This window comes from Mobula birostris, chromosome 21 (genome assembly GCF_030028105.1).
Source record: "Mobula birostris isolate sMobBir1 chromosome 21, sMobBir1.hap1, whole genome shotgun sequence".
In the NCBI taxonomy this organism is placed as follows: Eukaryota; Metazoa; Chordata; class Chondrichthyes; order Myliobatiformes; family Myliobatidae; genus Mobula; species Mobula birostris.
Window position 1 is genome coordinate 27540903 of NC_092390.1, and position 15918 is coordinate 27556820.

At 39.5% G+C, this 15918-nt stretch overlaps 1 protein-coding gene across 3 annotated transcripts in view; it reads left to right on the plus strand.

Annotated features, from left to right (window-relative positions):
* Positions 1-841: 841 nt before the first annotated feature.
* fam13c (family with sequence similarity 13 member C) overlaps positions 842-15918 on the plus strand; it is an 87549-nt gene continuing 72472 nt past the window's right edge. The window contains exons 1-2 of one of the 3 annotated variants that reach the window (XM_072239216.1): positions 887-913; positions 6006-6162. In XM_072239216.1, the coding sequence (XP_072095317.1) occupies positions 6044-6162 (119 nt within the window). In that variant the 5' untranslated portion in view covers positions 887-913; positions 6006-6043. Of the gene's footprint in view, positions 914-6005; positions 6163-15918 lie in introns of those variants that run through there. The other 2 variants (XM_072239217.1, XM_072239214.1) reach the window with 2 other exon arrangements.

Here is a 15918-nt window from a genome sequence, read left to right on the forward strand (position 1 = left end):
CTATGATGAAATGGTGGAGCAGACTCGGGCTGAGTGGCCTGATTCTGCTCCTATGTCTTATGGTCTTATAGTCTCCTTGAAACTGATTTTACATGTACTAAACCAGGTACTATAATTTTCTCTTGTACAGTAGCAGAATGAAAAAAGGATGTCATACTGTCTTAAGCTGATGATTAAAGGGTAACCATGCCAATCCTTTCATATAAGATTCCATGACACTTCCTATTTTTAATGGGGCTGATAGGGCCAGGTTAATTAATTAACACATTAATTAAATGTTGGGTGAAAGGAGAATTCTCCTACCTCTGAGCAGAGTAGTTCTGTGCATTACCTTGGATGTCCTGCTTCGGTAAATGTAAAGACCATAAGTCTAAGCACAGCACTGTAAGATTGAACATACATAATAGGTTGCGTCCTGGCTTGGTTTTGATAACTACTTCCTTCAGTGTAAGATGAATCCATTTTGCAAGTGGAATGCAATTTCAATCTTAAAGATATCTTAGCTTCTACCTGTTTAAATTCAGAACTGGAGATGGCATTTCTGCTTTAACAAAAACTCTTGCTAAACATGGCCAACTAAATCCAAGTTGCATTCCATTTTTTTGATGTATCACACTGAGAATTTACATCACATTATTTCCAAGTTTGGAAGAGCCTGAAAATATTTTAACATTGGCAGGGAAATCTATTTGTGCCCATTGCATGTGACACCTCCTCATGTAAAAGATTATTTAAATACCCTCATGGAAAAATAGAAACTGTCAATGAGAAGCAGGAAATGAGCCAACCCAAATTTGCTTGCCTCAGAAGAGATCAGAAGCCAGCGGAGGGATTTAATCTTAAAGGTTACTGCAGAGTGGCACAGACATTCTCAGGTTGAGAATGTGTGAAAAATGAAAACTTAAACTGAGAGGTATGCTGATGAAATTTAGTTGTTTAAACACTGAACGTTTTAAAATGCTTGCACATTTTATGTTTGCTAATTTCTGCTGATTAATATTCTAATGTGACATGGAAAATGATCTTGAGTTTGATCTTGCTTGATTTGCTGTTGGTACTGTATTACAGTTCTTACTAAATTAGGGAAAACCAATCTATGGAAGGGTTGCTTTTAAATATATGAAAAGTTCTGAGTGTAAATGAAGTTGCATAGTTTGTTCAGTATTAAAATAAGTCATTTGACTGTAAAAATTCAATGGAATATGAAATGGATGTTTCAAGTTACTTAGGCTCTATTTCTAAACATGAGATTTGGTGTTGAAGAGGAGAGACGGACTTCAAATCAAAAATTAGTTGCTCTGGATTTCCAGCATCTGCAGGATCTCTTGTGTTGTTGAGAATTAATTACTTGTGTTAATAGAATCAAATTAAAATTTCAAAAGAGCATTTTTGAAGTTGGATTTTGTACAAATATTTTCCTGTGCCTGAAATTGAGTACAATAATCTAGTGCTGTTAATAAAGTTTTCTGTTTCATTGCCTCTGTTCAAGAAATAAATACCGATAAAGTCTGGAGGTCAAACATGGTGATAGGAGTTTTAAAGTGAGTGTTATTATTCACTTAATAAATGAAAGAATTAATGTGTAGATGACTTCTATCTTCAGCACCTTGAGCATTAATAATCCTTAAGTACCAAATGAACAAACATATTACATGGATAGAGCATTTGCTGTGATTTATTTGGATATTTACTGACCAAAGTGCAAGTGGCAGTTGTAAGTTATGTAAGCTGAAATCATTTTAACACAGTGTTCTTATATGCTATAAAATTGCGCAAGTCAGGATAAGTTTATCCGAATGAACAATTGAAGCTATAAGCAAGGGTTAAAGCTTAAGGTTGTTGTGGAAGTTTCATAAAGTTACAAGTCAACCAGTCAGCCCATCTGACAGTGCTATTGCTTCAACTGTGCTCATCTATTGCAATTAAAGTAGAAAATGTGGAGGATAATCATAGGTTAATCAACAGGCCAAGCTTCATTTGTGGTAAGAGGCCAGAGTTAATATTTCAAGTGAATGCTCTTTCATCTGAACTGTAATAGTGATCTATTCTAAATCTATTTTCCTGCATTTTCCCCAGGTATTTAATTTTCCCCAAGGATCCATCCTGTTTTCATACAATATTGATTTTGCACCAATAATTATGTGATAATCATACTCCAACAATCTGGCATGTTAAAAATGAACTGCATGTCCTTGTTTGCCAAGTTGTTTTCAGACCTTTTCAGAATGGCAGACAGTGACTAGTGGGGTACCGCAAGGCTCAGTGCTAGGACCCCAGTTGTTTACAATATATATTAATGACTTAGACGAGGGAATTAAATGCAGCATCTCCAAGTTTGCGGATGACACGAAGCTGGGCGGCAGTGTTAGCTGTGAGGCGGATGCTAAGAGGATGCAGGGTGACTTGGATAGGTTAGGTGAGTGGGCAAAGTCATGGCAGATGCAGTTTAATGTGGATAAATGTGAGGTTATCCACTTTGGTGGCAAGAACAGGAAAACAGATTATTATCTGAATGGTGGCCGATTAGGAATAGGGGAGGTTCAACGAGACCTGGGTGTCATTGTACAGCAGTCATTGAAAGTGGGGATGCATGTACAGCAGGCAGTGAAAAAGGCAAATGGTATGCTGGCATTCATAGCAGAGGATTCGAGTACAGGAGTAGGGAGGTACTACTGCAGTTGTACAAGGCCTTGGTGAGACTACACCTAGAGTATTGTGTGCAGTTTTGGTCCCCTAATCTGAGGAAAGACATTCTTGCCATAGAGGGAGTACAAAGAAGGTTCGCCAGATTGATTCCTGGGATGGCAGGACTTTCATATGATGAAAGACTGGATCGGCTAGGCTTATACTCTCTGGAATTTAGAAGATTGATGGGGGATCTTATTGAAACGTATAAAATTCTAAAGGGATTGAACAGGCTAGATGCAGGAAGATTGTTCCTGATGTTGGGGAAGTCCAGAACGAGGGGTCACAGTTTGAGGATAAAGGGGAAGCCTTTTAGGACTGAGATGAGGAAAATCTTCTTCACACAGTGGTGAATCTGTGGAATTCTCTGCCACAGGAAACAGTTGAGGCCAGTTCATTGGCTATATTTAAGAGGGAGTTAGATATGGCTCTTGTGGCTAAAGGGATCAGGGGGTATGGAGAGGAGGCAGGTACAGGGTTCTGAGTTGAATGATCAGCCATGATCATACTGAATGGCGGTGCAGGCTCGAAGGGCCGAATGGCCTACTCCTGCACCTATTTTTCTATATTTCTATGTTTATTAGTGGTCACTTCATTCTTTTCCCTCCAGATATTTTCCATGAACTTCAAAATCATTACAAAACCGTATTGTTCCCCAATGAATATTTATATTTTAATCAACTTCCTAGATAATGTCTCCTTTATCTAATGTAACCAGTGACTGATTTGAGTCAATTTTTGCACCAGGACAACATTCCAAGCACCATCAGTCTACGAGCCATGACACTCAGGGTTTTGTGACTGTATGTTTTGCTGCTGTCGTAATTATATTCTACAGTGTTGGTTCTGTGTTTTGCATCTTTGCCCAAGAGGAAAACTGTTTCGTTTGGCTGTATTCATTTGTTTGTACGGTTGCATGACAATTAAACTTTTAACTTGGAGATCTGCAACTCTGCACGTGACTTTTTCCAACTGCAGTTCGCAGGGATGAGATCTCTGCCTTTGACACTAAGTGCAGAGATTCTAAGGATCAGTATTTGATGTGTTCAGACATGCAAGTAAAATTTGCGACTGCAGAGTAACAGCTCGTTATCTTGCCTTGATTCTGTTATCCTGGAGGCGATGCTCCAAGAGGGAGCACAGTTGTGTAATGCTACTACAGTACCAGTGACCCTGGTTCAATTCCCACCACCTTCTGTAAGAAATTTGTATGTTTCCCCTGTGTGAGTTTCCTCCGGTGGCTCTGATTTCCTCCCTCATTCCAAAGGGTTAGTAGATAATTGGTTACATGAGTGCAATTGGGCCTGAACCTGAAACCTGTTAATGCATCACTATAATAAAAACATTTTTTAAATAAAAGATAACTCATATTCTAATAGCATAATGCCAGTCTTCCACATTACCAAATGCCTGATCCTACGTTGATGGATTCGGGCTTAACTTTCCCTTCCTTTTGTTTTTTTCATGCATTATCTAATTTAATTTCAAATCCAAATGTAAGTTTTGAGGTCTGAAAACGTGGAGATGCGAGGAAGCTCCTTACTTCTGACCGCTTTAAGTTGGAGCATTTATGTTAAACACATCTGAGAGAAATGGGCTAGCCATCATTTCCCCCTGTTGTCACGTCAAAAGTTAATGTTGCTGCGGTTTTGGTTCACGTTAGTTACTTTGGAAAATGTTATTAATGTTAATGTTAAATGTTCATGTTATTAAGAAAATAAGTGATACAAATCTACTGCAGCAGCCAGACTGGCTTGTCAGACTGGCAAAAGCAGTGAATAGTTAGGTTGCAAGGTTGAAATTTAAATGTCAGCCGTTTTCAAAATGGTGCAATAGCGATTTTGAGTGTTTTTACTACACTAACCATACAATTAAATATTAACTATTTAAATCTAGGACAGTACACACAAAATGCTGGAGGGACTCAGCAGGTCAGGCAGCATCCATGGAAATGAATAAACAGTCAATGTTTTGGGCCAAGACCCTTCTTCAGGACTGAGAAGGAAGGGAGAAGACATCTGAATACAAAGGTGCTTCATTTCCATAGATGTTGCCTGACTTGCTGCGTTCCTCCAGCATTTTGTGTACGTTGCTTTGGATTTCCAATCTCTCCAAACTTTCTCATGTTAAAATCTAGGACGTGTGCTACCAGATCAGCTATTTTAGTACAACACAGGAAAATGTAAACATAATCCCAATGGAGAAAACTGATGCATCATAAAGAATTAACATGCATTATTGCTGCTTTATCTGTTGGAACATTCAGCACGGTTGTTTAAGATGGTTAACAATGCATGTTCGTTGCATTTTGAGTTCTGTGTACAGTTGTACTTGGGACCTTTTGCAAAGCAATTCCATCTTATTTTTCACTTCATTTCTTGTCACCCAGCCTTACTAAAGCTGAAGTATATTCAGGTTATTTCTGTAAACTTCTGAATTTGTTTACTTTGCAGGAAATTATTAACAGATGAAAAATTTCAGGCACCCTTCTAGTCAGAGCCGAAGATACCTTGCTTCCACTCTAGCATGTTGAATAGGTCATGTCACATGATTTCTTTGCTTTGGGCTAGCTGTTCAACTGTTCAGTTGAAGAAATTTAATCACTTTCTTTCATATACAGGTGTCCCCCGCTTTTTGAACGTTCGCTTTACGAAACCTCACTGTTACAAAAGACCTACATTAGTACCCTGTTTTCACTAACAGAAAGTGTTTTCACTGTTACGAAAAAAGCAACGCACGATAAAAGGCAGCCCGCGCCCCGAGCAGCCGCTCTCCCCGGGAACGGCATTCTCGCTGGCATTACTTAAACACGTGCCTGTGAGCAGCCGTTAGCAAGATGAGTTCTATGGTATCGGAAAAGCCTCGTAAGTGTGTTACACTTAACGTAAAACTAGACATAATTAAGCGTTTTGATCGTGGTGAACGAAGTAAGGACTAAGTGAATTTGGCTTGTGGAAGCTGAAGAAGATGATGTTGAAGAGGTTTTGGCATCCCATGACCAAGAACTGATAGATGAAAAGCTGATGCAATTGGAAGAGGAAAGGATAACAATCGAAACCAAATGAGTAATGATAAAGTTTGACTCTAATTTTGAAAGGGTACATAGGTTTAAGGCATATTTGCAAGATGGTTTGAGTCCTTACAGAGAACTGTATGATAGAAAAATGCGCGAGGCTCAGCAGTCAAGCAAGCCTTCCACATCAGCCACGGCAGACGACGAACCTCGACCTTCGACATCGAGGTGGGCAGTCATAGGAGAAGATGAGCTGCCTGGCGGCACCTAATTAATTAGCTTGTTTATTTTGGCTTTTTTCTTAAAGATGTGCTGGGTACATCCCGGCTACCGTTGGACCCCTGCATGCTTCGCGGATCGGTATCGGTTCGCTGCCTGGAGGGTGGGGGCCACTGCACCACCCAGACTCCAATGACTCAGCCTGACATACCATCATCAGTGTGCTCTGTGCTGTCCCAATTCCAGTAAGTGATACTACACTGTACATACATTATTTCTACTTTATATCGGCTGTGTATTTTTACATGTGATTTGGTATGATTTGGCAGCTTCATAGCTTAAAGGTTACTGGAGAGCATTTGCGCCGTGTTTTTGCTGTGTGAGATTTTCACGACGGAGAACAGTTCGGGCAATGATTGTGGAAAAGTATTTCTACTTTATACAAGCTGTGTATTTATCATATCATTTCTGCTTTTACTATACGTTACTGTTATTTTAGGTTTTATGTGTTATTTGGCATGATTTGGTAGGTTATTTTTGGGTCTGCGAATGCTCACAAAATTTTCCCATATAAATAAATGGTAATTGCTTCTTCGCTTTACGACATTCCGGCTTACGAACCGTTTTATAGGAACACTCTATCTTCGGATGGCGGGGGAAACCTGTAGTTGCCTTTAATGTTTGTGACCAGACCATTGTCTCTGCTGTCAACTTTGTAACACTCAATATGAGTAGGAATGAACTGCAATTTCTCTTGCCATTTTTAAGTAGGGTTAGAAGTATCTCAGTCAGCAGAACAAAAGGTCAATGTTGAGTAAAGCTTCTCTCTCCAATTTCAATTAATGAGAACGAAATCACTGCTTACTCTAACTTGGGAGGAATGCAATTTAACTTTGTGACTTGCACAAAGCAAGCATTTTCTCTCAAAATATTTTAACACCAATAGTAGTGCAAATAAATATTTTACATTCTTTAGTGCTTGTGGAAAACCCAACTTTTAGCAAATTAAGTGTTAATGTTTTCCAGGTCCTCGATTATGCTAACTGCATTGGTGTGTCAAATTTACAGTGGTGGAGCAGCAAGTTTTGGCAATTCAATAATGATTGTCAACCTGAAAATCAAGAAGCTGAAAGGAACCATCAGTGTTCAGGCGTTCCTTTCTCTCTCTTGCTCTCCCTCCTTCTATTTGGTTACATTACAAAGGCTCGTGGTTATTGTGCAAGGTTTGTGGCAGATCTGGGAACACTGAAAACGTGGATAGCAAGCCTGCCTTTATGTTTACACATGAGATTCTGCCAATGCTTGAAATCTAGAGTAACACACAGAAAATACCCAAAGAACTCAGCAGGTCAGGCAGCATCTATGGAGTCAACTGCTGAACAGTTGGGCGATAAATCAGCTCATGATGAAGGGTCTCAATCTTAAACATCAACTGTTTATTCCTCTCCATAGCTGCTGCCTGACCTGTTCCTTTGTCTTTTTAGTTCAATTTGCTACGAATTGCTGGAAAGTGAAATATCTAGCATGTCTTTTTCCATTTTGAGGTCGGTCTGTCTAGGTACCATATCCGATGTGGACTTTGGTGACCATGGTTTTCCATGTAGATCTATCCTTCGTTTTTTGGATGACTTCCATTTCCTCGATGTGTAGCCACCTGGCTATGCTTTTGATGTACATAAGCTGAGGTCTTCCTCTAGGTTTACTCCCCTCAATCTTTCCAGAGAGTGAGTTTTTCTAGTTCATCTTTCTGCATGATGTGTCCTAGGAATCTGAGTTGTCTTTCTCTTATTGTTGGTATGAGTGATCGAACTGTTTGGGCTCTTCTGAGAACTTCTTCATTTGATTTGTGTGTGGTCCATGATATTTTTAACATTCTCCTGTAGAACCATAATTCAGCTGCTTCTAGTCTCTTTTCCATTGCTGGAGAAACGGTCCAGCATTCACTTCCATAAGTCAGGACAGAATAAATGTAGCACTGCAGTATTCTGTTTTTTGTGTACGTGCTCATCTTTCTGTCTGTTAATTTTTGGAAATCTTCTTTTCGCCATTGCTATTCTGAATTTGATATCTGTGTCGCACCTGACATTACTTGTTATTAGGCTGCCAAGATATTTGAATTTGTTGACTTGTTTGATGTTTGTATTTCCGATCTTGATCACACATTGTGGTAAAGTAAATTTTTGAGGTAAAGTATAAAAATAATAATCTCTATTTTACAAGACATGACTGAGATGTATACAATTAAGTATTATTAAAATATTGAGTTCTATAATTTTATAATTAATTAATTCAGTGATACTGATGGCAGCAGTTTCTCCCTCAGATGATGAGTCAGTCCAATATGACATCACTCCATTAGTCACTTGTCATTAAATTGTCTAAGCCAATAGGCTTACAATCTGCAAATATTCAATGAATGACCAAGCTGACTAGCTGCTTAGCTCCCAGTTACTACGCCAGTGTAAGTTCAGAAACTCAGTCTTCCAAGTAGCTCACATCATCTGTTTCCAGTCATGCGAACAATCCACAAGCTAGAGTGAGTGCCTTAGAATTTTGATGAATTCATTTCATTTTCTGATGAAGGCTTGAAAGTCAAGTTTTTTTGTGTGCTCGAAGAGTGTTGTGCAACTCTGCTGATTAGTGTATGGCTGAGAGTTATTGGAAGATCCAGATTCAGGACCGTGGCTTTCTCTTCTCTTTCTGTCCATGAGGGAACAGTAACAACCACAGTATCAGAAAGATCATGATGCAGGTTCAGAGAAATGTAAGAACATGTCTTGTTGCTGGTTTCAGATCTATACTGGACATTTAATCTGTTTTCCTGTCATAAGTTTCTCCTACGTGCAGACCCTGAATCCCATTTACCATCAGGTACTTAAAGTTGCTGCCTTATCATTACGTGACATAACACCATCAGCCCTGGGCCCCACACCACCAGGTTCATGAACAGTTATTACCATACAACCATCAGGCTTCTGAACTACCATGGATAACTTCACTCTCCTCAACTCTGAACTGATTCCACAATCTAGACTCATTTTCAAGGACACTACAATTCATTCAATCAGTATTATTTGTTTTTATTATTTGCACAATTTGCTGCCTTTTGCACGTTGGTTGTTTGTCAGCCTTTGTTATTTCTTTTGTTGTTGTTCCTCTCCGCGCCTTGTGGCATGTTGGGTGGCAACCTTCCCTTTTCTTAAGCATTTTGTCTGTGTTTATTTATGAGGCCAAATTGCCAGCTCGACACTTAACCCAGCAGGAATGGAAAGCGTACTAGGAGCTGGCCAGATTCAAAAATGAAAACATTTGCCTTGAAGTCTGGTGTAAATGCCACTACATCATTGGCTGGTGTTTTGTTATTTATAGTATTTCATAAATTTTATTGTATTTCTTTATTTTTCTATAACTGAATGCCTGCAAGAATAAAATAATCTCAAGGTAGAGTAAACAGTGACTTAAACATCCTTTGTAAATAAATTTACCTTGAACTTTGAACACGGCACAAGTACTCACACTTTACCATTAGTGTAGCTTCTACCCTCTAATACACAATGATTAAAGATGTACACGATCCATAGTCAATGTAAGTTGACAAGATGGTTATTTTACAGCGAGAAAAACAAATTGCATTTGCTTAGCACTTTTCACAACTTCTTCAGCCAATGAAGTTCTGCAATGTAAAGACTGTTATAGAAAAACTTGATACAGCAAGTTTCCTTGAGAGGTACTGAGATAATCTGTTTGTAGGTGCCAAGTTTAAAAAAAAAATTACATTAAATTAAGGCAAAGTAAATTTATTTTCCAAGTGTGTAAATGTTACCTTGAGATTCATTTTCTTTCAAGATTTTACAGGCAAATACAGAAATACAACTTATGAAAAACTATAGTCTGACAAACGAGCAAAGATGCCAGGAATTAGACAAGGAGTGATGAGTGGTGGTGATAGTAACTACCATCCCAACTCTGAAATTAACATTGGTGAGTAATAGACATTCATATTCATACATGCTCCCTTGAGTAAAATTATTGTCAGGCATTAAAAGTTAGTTCTTCTGCTGCTACTGAACAGGAAATATTTTCCATATAAAGGAACTTTGACCCTTGAATGATCCAACTTGTTGGACATACATCTGCCATGAGTTCATATAGAATCCAAGTGCTGTGGGCAGTATCAAGACAAAGATTGAATAAGCTATGTGCTTGCTATCTCTGTCTTTGGTATTTCCTCTCTATGGGTTCTTAGGACAATGCAGAAAGAACTTGCTTTTCTGTGGATTGTGCAGGCAGTGCCTGACAAACTGGATACGTAGGGACACTTTTTTGGTGTGTACCTAAATGCATTGACTTGAGCCTCTCAGTACCGTCTTGAATAGTTTTTCTCCAGCTGGTATAATTGGAGGAATTCGCATGCCTCATAGAGATAGGCACATAAATGTTCTGGAAGTGAGAGGATGTGGTCATTTTGCAGGCCGGAAGGGTTAACTTAGTTGGTTATTTGATTAACAATTTAACCATCGTTGGTAGAATCTCAGATGGAGGTGAGAATGCATACAGGAGTGAGATGTACCAGCTACCACCAGAGAGGTGTCACAGCAACAACCTTGCACTCAATGTGAATAAGATGAAAGAGCTGATTGTGGACTTCAGGAAGATTAAGATGAGGAAAATTGAACCAATCCTCAGAGAGAGATCAGAAGCGGAGAGAGTGAGCAATTTCAAGTTCCTGGGTATCAAGATCGCTAAGGATCTAACCTGATCCCAACATATCGATGCAGCCTTCAAGAAGGCAAGACAATGGCAATATTTCATCAGGAGTTTGAAGAGATCTGGTTTGTCACTTGAGAACTTCTATAGATGTTCCGTGGAGGCTCATCACTGTCTGGTATGGGGTGGGGGGGGGTGCGTTACTGCAAAGGACCGGAAGAAGCAACGGAAAGTTGTAAAATTAGTCAGCTCCATCTTGGGTACAAGCCACCATGGTATCCAAAGCATCTTCAAGGAGCGGTGCTTCAGAAAGGTGACGTCCATTATTAAGAACCCCCCCGCCCCCCCAGAGTATGCCCTCTTCTCATTGGAATGGAGAAACAGAAGCCTGAGGCGTCAGTGATTTGAGAACAGCTCCTTCCCCTCGACCATGTCATTCCTAAAAGGAAATTGAACCCATGAGCACTACCTCACTTTTATTTTACTCTTTTTTAATGTACTGTATATTACTTCTGTTATAGTACTTTTTAATCTATTCAATGTACATATATATTACTGTAATTGATTTACTTGGCTATTTAATTTTTTTCTTTCTATATTATCATGTATTGCGTAGTACACTGCCGCTAAGTTAACAAATTTCACGACACATGCCGGAGATAATAAACCTGATTCTGATTCTGCTTTAACTAGCTCATCAGAACATTGTGTGCCAAAGGGCCTGTTCCTGTGCTGTATTGTTCTATGTTCTAGTCTTGGGTCAGAGCTTCCCAGCAGTCAGTGAGGAGCTTCTATTTCTTCAAGGGAGTTTTGAATTCAAAAGTTCAAAGGTGCAATTTAATGTCAGAGAAATGTATACAATATACATACTGAAATGCTTTTTCTTCACAAACATCCATGAAAACAGAGGAGTGCCCCAAAGAATGAATGACAGTTGAACATAAGGACCCCAAATTCCCCCCCAGCTCCCCTCCCTCCCATGTGCAAGCAGCAGCGAGCAATGATTCCCCCCCACCCACTAGCAAAAAAAAGCATCAGCGCCCACCACCAAACACTTCAAGCGTGAGCAAAGCAATAGCAAAGACATAGACTTGCAGTTACCCCAAAGACTTCGCATTTCACCCGGCATTCAACATACCACGGGTTTTTTCTCTCTCCCTAATAAGGGAGAAGGAGGTGTCTCTGTTTTTTCTTGAGTCCTTTACTTTGTCCCCCAAGAAATCACTTTCATAACGGATCTTGAATGTCTGTCTGTTTTGGGTATTGGGTGTTGGGCTGAAATAACCTTGCCCACCTAATAAAGCTGACACAATAGGGTCTGATGAATGGCTGGGGGGGGGCACTGGCATCAGTCAGTGCTTTTCAAGGGCTTTGCATAATTTGCTTTGATAACTTTCCATTGCCTTGAGTTTTCTGTATCACAATGGGGATTGGTCCTTTGTCAACTTCTTCAAAGAACTTTACATAAGGGGCAGGATTGCGGTTAAAAGTTGTGCTTGACCTAACGCAGAATTCCATCCATCTTGTCTTGCTTTAAGATTTTCAGAACAACTTAGCAAAATGCATTTAAATTCTTAAAACCTCTTGTTGCATTCCTTCTGACTCTGCTTGTGCTTGCTGGAATGTGTTCTTCATTGCACATCAGGGATGAAACGGAGGATCTCCAATAGTCAGCATAAGGTGCTTTACAACCCACAGAAGGTACCCATGACGGCACAAAATCAAGATGAAGGCAAAGCCCAAAGTGGCCAAAACTCAGCTCTAAGACATGGGCAGGGCTGCATCAAGATGCAGGAATGCAGAGGCAGATGTTAGACTAATGTGATTTGGAAATACGTAGCAATATATTTTAAATCAATGTCAGCATAGCTTTCTAATTAGACTTATAATTGGATTTGCTTCCCAATTGCATATTCAGCAAGTACATCTCAAGATAAAATCTCAGCTGCCTCAAATGGAATGAGAAGCCCATTTTCTCCCTGTGAATCATATGCTGAGGTTTGCATTTCCAAGTGTGCACTTTCCCAGCTATCGTCAGATATCTGAAACTGCTTATCTTTGTTGCCAAACATAACCCACTGTAGTAAATTTAGCTGATTCAGAAGCTTTCCAGAAGTCTCATCAGAGAATTAAATTCATCAATAAGAATTTCAGATCACAGCTAACCCAGCAAATGGCCTTTAACATTTTCTTTATTAATAAAAATCGTTTCCACAGTAAGCTCAGATCCATGCCTCTTTCAGATCAATGCCTCTGTAAAGCCACTCCCATTCAGCACAATGTGAGATAATGTGTAAATATCTGAGAATCAATATTGCTGACCATTTTTTTTTGGTCATTTGGTCTATGTTCTCTGTGTTCAAAATTGACTGATTTGAGAAGCAGAGAGAGATCTTGGGCTAATGTTCTGTATGTCTTTAAAAGCAATAGTCCAGATTGGAGAAGAAACTTAGATACAAATCACGGTTATTACAGAGACTCACCAGTACACAGAAAGTTAAGTGAGAATCTCTGCCGTACGGTGCTCTTTGGAGAATAAACACTGTTGGGTTATCATCGGCTAACATCACCTTAAGAGGGTATAGATTCACTATCTCAAACTGAAGATCCAAAAGGGCTTATCATAGCATTACAACATGAAATTGCTTTCCCACAAGACAAACATTATGATTTAAATGGAAATTGGGAAAATACCTGTTGAGCAAGAATGATTATGTAGAAAAAGGTGGGAAAGCAAGTACCTGTAATGGAAATATACAACTTGTGTGGTCTTAAAGTGGTTCTACTGCAGTTATTGAATATCTTGAAACTTTCCTGAAAATAGAAGTTTGTTTGTTGCTTTAGTGTGTTTCAGCTGTAGCATGAAGTTTCAAACAGAAGCCTTGACCTCAGTGAAGATGTTAAACTAGAGTGCAATCAGCCGTATCAGTTTGATGGAATAAATCCCAGGACATATTTTTACAATTGATAATTTATCCAAATGTTTGTATTGTAGCTCCCTGGTAAGCCTCAGGCTCGCTCAGCTCGCTTCCGTCCAGGGGAGCAGCCTTCGACCCCGCCTAACTGAGTAATCAAGTTTGTATGGATGCTGTGTGATGTACCCCACCATGCCAAATAACAGACAATACACCATATGCGATTAAATGTTTACACTTTATAGATCTTACTGGAACTATGTAATTAATAGAGATAAAATATAAAAGGAAAGTAAAAGGCACCAAGCTTATCAAAGTTCAACCACTTTGTGCACAACAGTTGGAGTTCAATTAATGGAGTCTTCTTTCCACCATTTGATCCCCTCCGAACTCCTTGACCTGCCACCTGGGCCAACCATGGTGGTCAACCAGACGCTCCACACGAGTCTGTCTTCGTCTCCTCTCCTTGCTGAAGACCCTGGACCTCGGACTCCCGCTTGGGGTCTGTCCCGCCGCCCAGCTTACAGCATCGCGTCCACTCTCTCTCTCCCCATTGCGCCTTCTGCCCCAAAGCCCGTGAAAACAACAGCTTACAGACACACAAGAAAGAATAATGTCTATCCCAATTGGTTCGTTCCCTCTCTTCTCAATAATATAACCCAAACAAGCAGAGAGAGAGAGAGAACTCCTTACATCGCAGTTATTATTACAGAAAAGCCATTTTTATTATAACATAACAAAGAAGCCATTTTGTTAGCCTTCGCAGTAACATAAAAGAAGAAACCCCTTACAGTATGATCTTGCTTTGCATTCTGGCTACACAGACTTTTAACTGATAATGAGACCTGGAGTACCTAGCATATCCAGTGACTTTGACAGGCACTCGAGATTTACGGTGGCATGCAAATGTTTGGGCACCCCGGTCAAAATTTCTGTAACTGTGAATAGCTAAGTGAGTAATAGATTACCTGATTTCCAAAAGGCATAAAGTTAAAGATGACACGTTTCTTTAATATTTTAAGCAAGATTACTTTTTTATTTCCATCTTTTACAGTTTCAAAATAACAGAAAAGGAAAAGGGCCAAAAGCAAAAGTTTGGGCACCCTGCATGGTCAGTACTTAGTAACACCCCCTTTGGCAAGTATCACAGCTTGTAACCGCTTGCTGTAGCCAGCTAAGAGTCTTTCAATTCTTGTTTGGGGGATTTTCGCCCATTCTTCCTTCCAAATTCTTCTAGTTCTGTGATTTCTTGGGAAGTCTTGCATGCACTGCTCTTTTGAGGTCTATCCACAGATTTTCGATGATGTTTAGGTCGGGGGACTGTGAGAGCCATGGCAAAACCTTCACCTTGTGCCTCTTGAGGTAGTCCATTGTGGATTTTGAGGTGTGTTTAGGATCATTATCTTGTTGTAGAAGCCATCCTCTTTTCATTTTCAGCTTTTTTACAGACGGTGTGATGTTTGCTTCCAGAATTTGCTGGTATTTAATCGAATTCATTCTTTCCTCTACCAGTGACATGTTCCCTGTGCCACTAGCTGCAGCACAAGCCCAAAGCATGATCAATCCACCACCATGCTTAACAATTGGAGAGATTTTCTTTTCATGAAATTCCCACTCTTTGTCTTCTGCCTGTAATTTCCTCAAAGAATTCCAACAGATTTGTCAGGGAAGATTTTTCCTGAAGGAAGCCATGCTGATTTCGGCATCCTGTACCTCCAAGTATCCTGAAAGCTCACCCTTGCTAATGGAATCCAACATATTTCCAACCACTGAAGTCAGGCTAGCTTCCCATAGTTTCATGTCTTTTGCCTCCTACCCTTCTTAGACAGCAGGGTGACATTTGTGATTTTCCAGTCTCTGGATCATTCCAGAATCTAGTGATTCTTAAAAGATCACTATACTACATCCTCAATCTCTTTAGCTACCTCTTTCAGAACCCTGTGGTGTAGTTCATCTTGTCTAGATGACTTACCTATACTTAAACCTTTCAGCTTCCCAAGCACCTTCACCTCAGTAATAGCAAATGCATTCATTTTTGCCCCGATACTCTTGAATTTCTGACACGTTGCTAGTCTATTCCACAGTGAGGACTGATGCAAAATATATATTTAATTTGTCTGCCATTTCTTTGTTCCCCATTACTACCTCTCCAGTGTCATTTTCCAATGTTCTGATGTCCACGCTTTTATATATATCTGAAAAAAACATTTGGTATCCTCTTTTATATTATTTGCCAGCTTAACTTTATATTTAATCTTTTCTCTCTTTATTGTCTTCTGTTGGTCATTAAAAACTTCCCACTAACTTTTGTTAAATTGTTTGCCTTCCCCTTTGCTTTTATGCTGCACTTAACTTCTCTTGTTAGTCATGTTTGCCTTA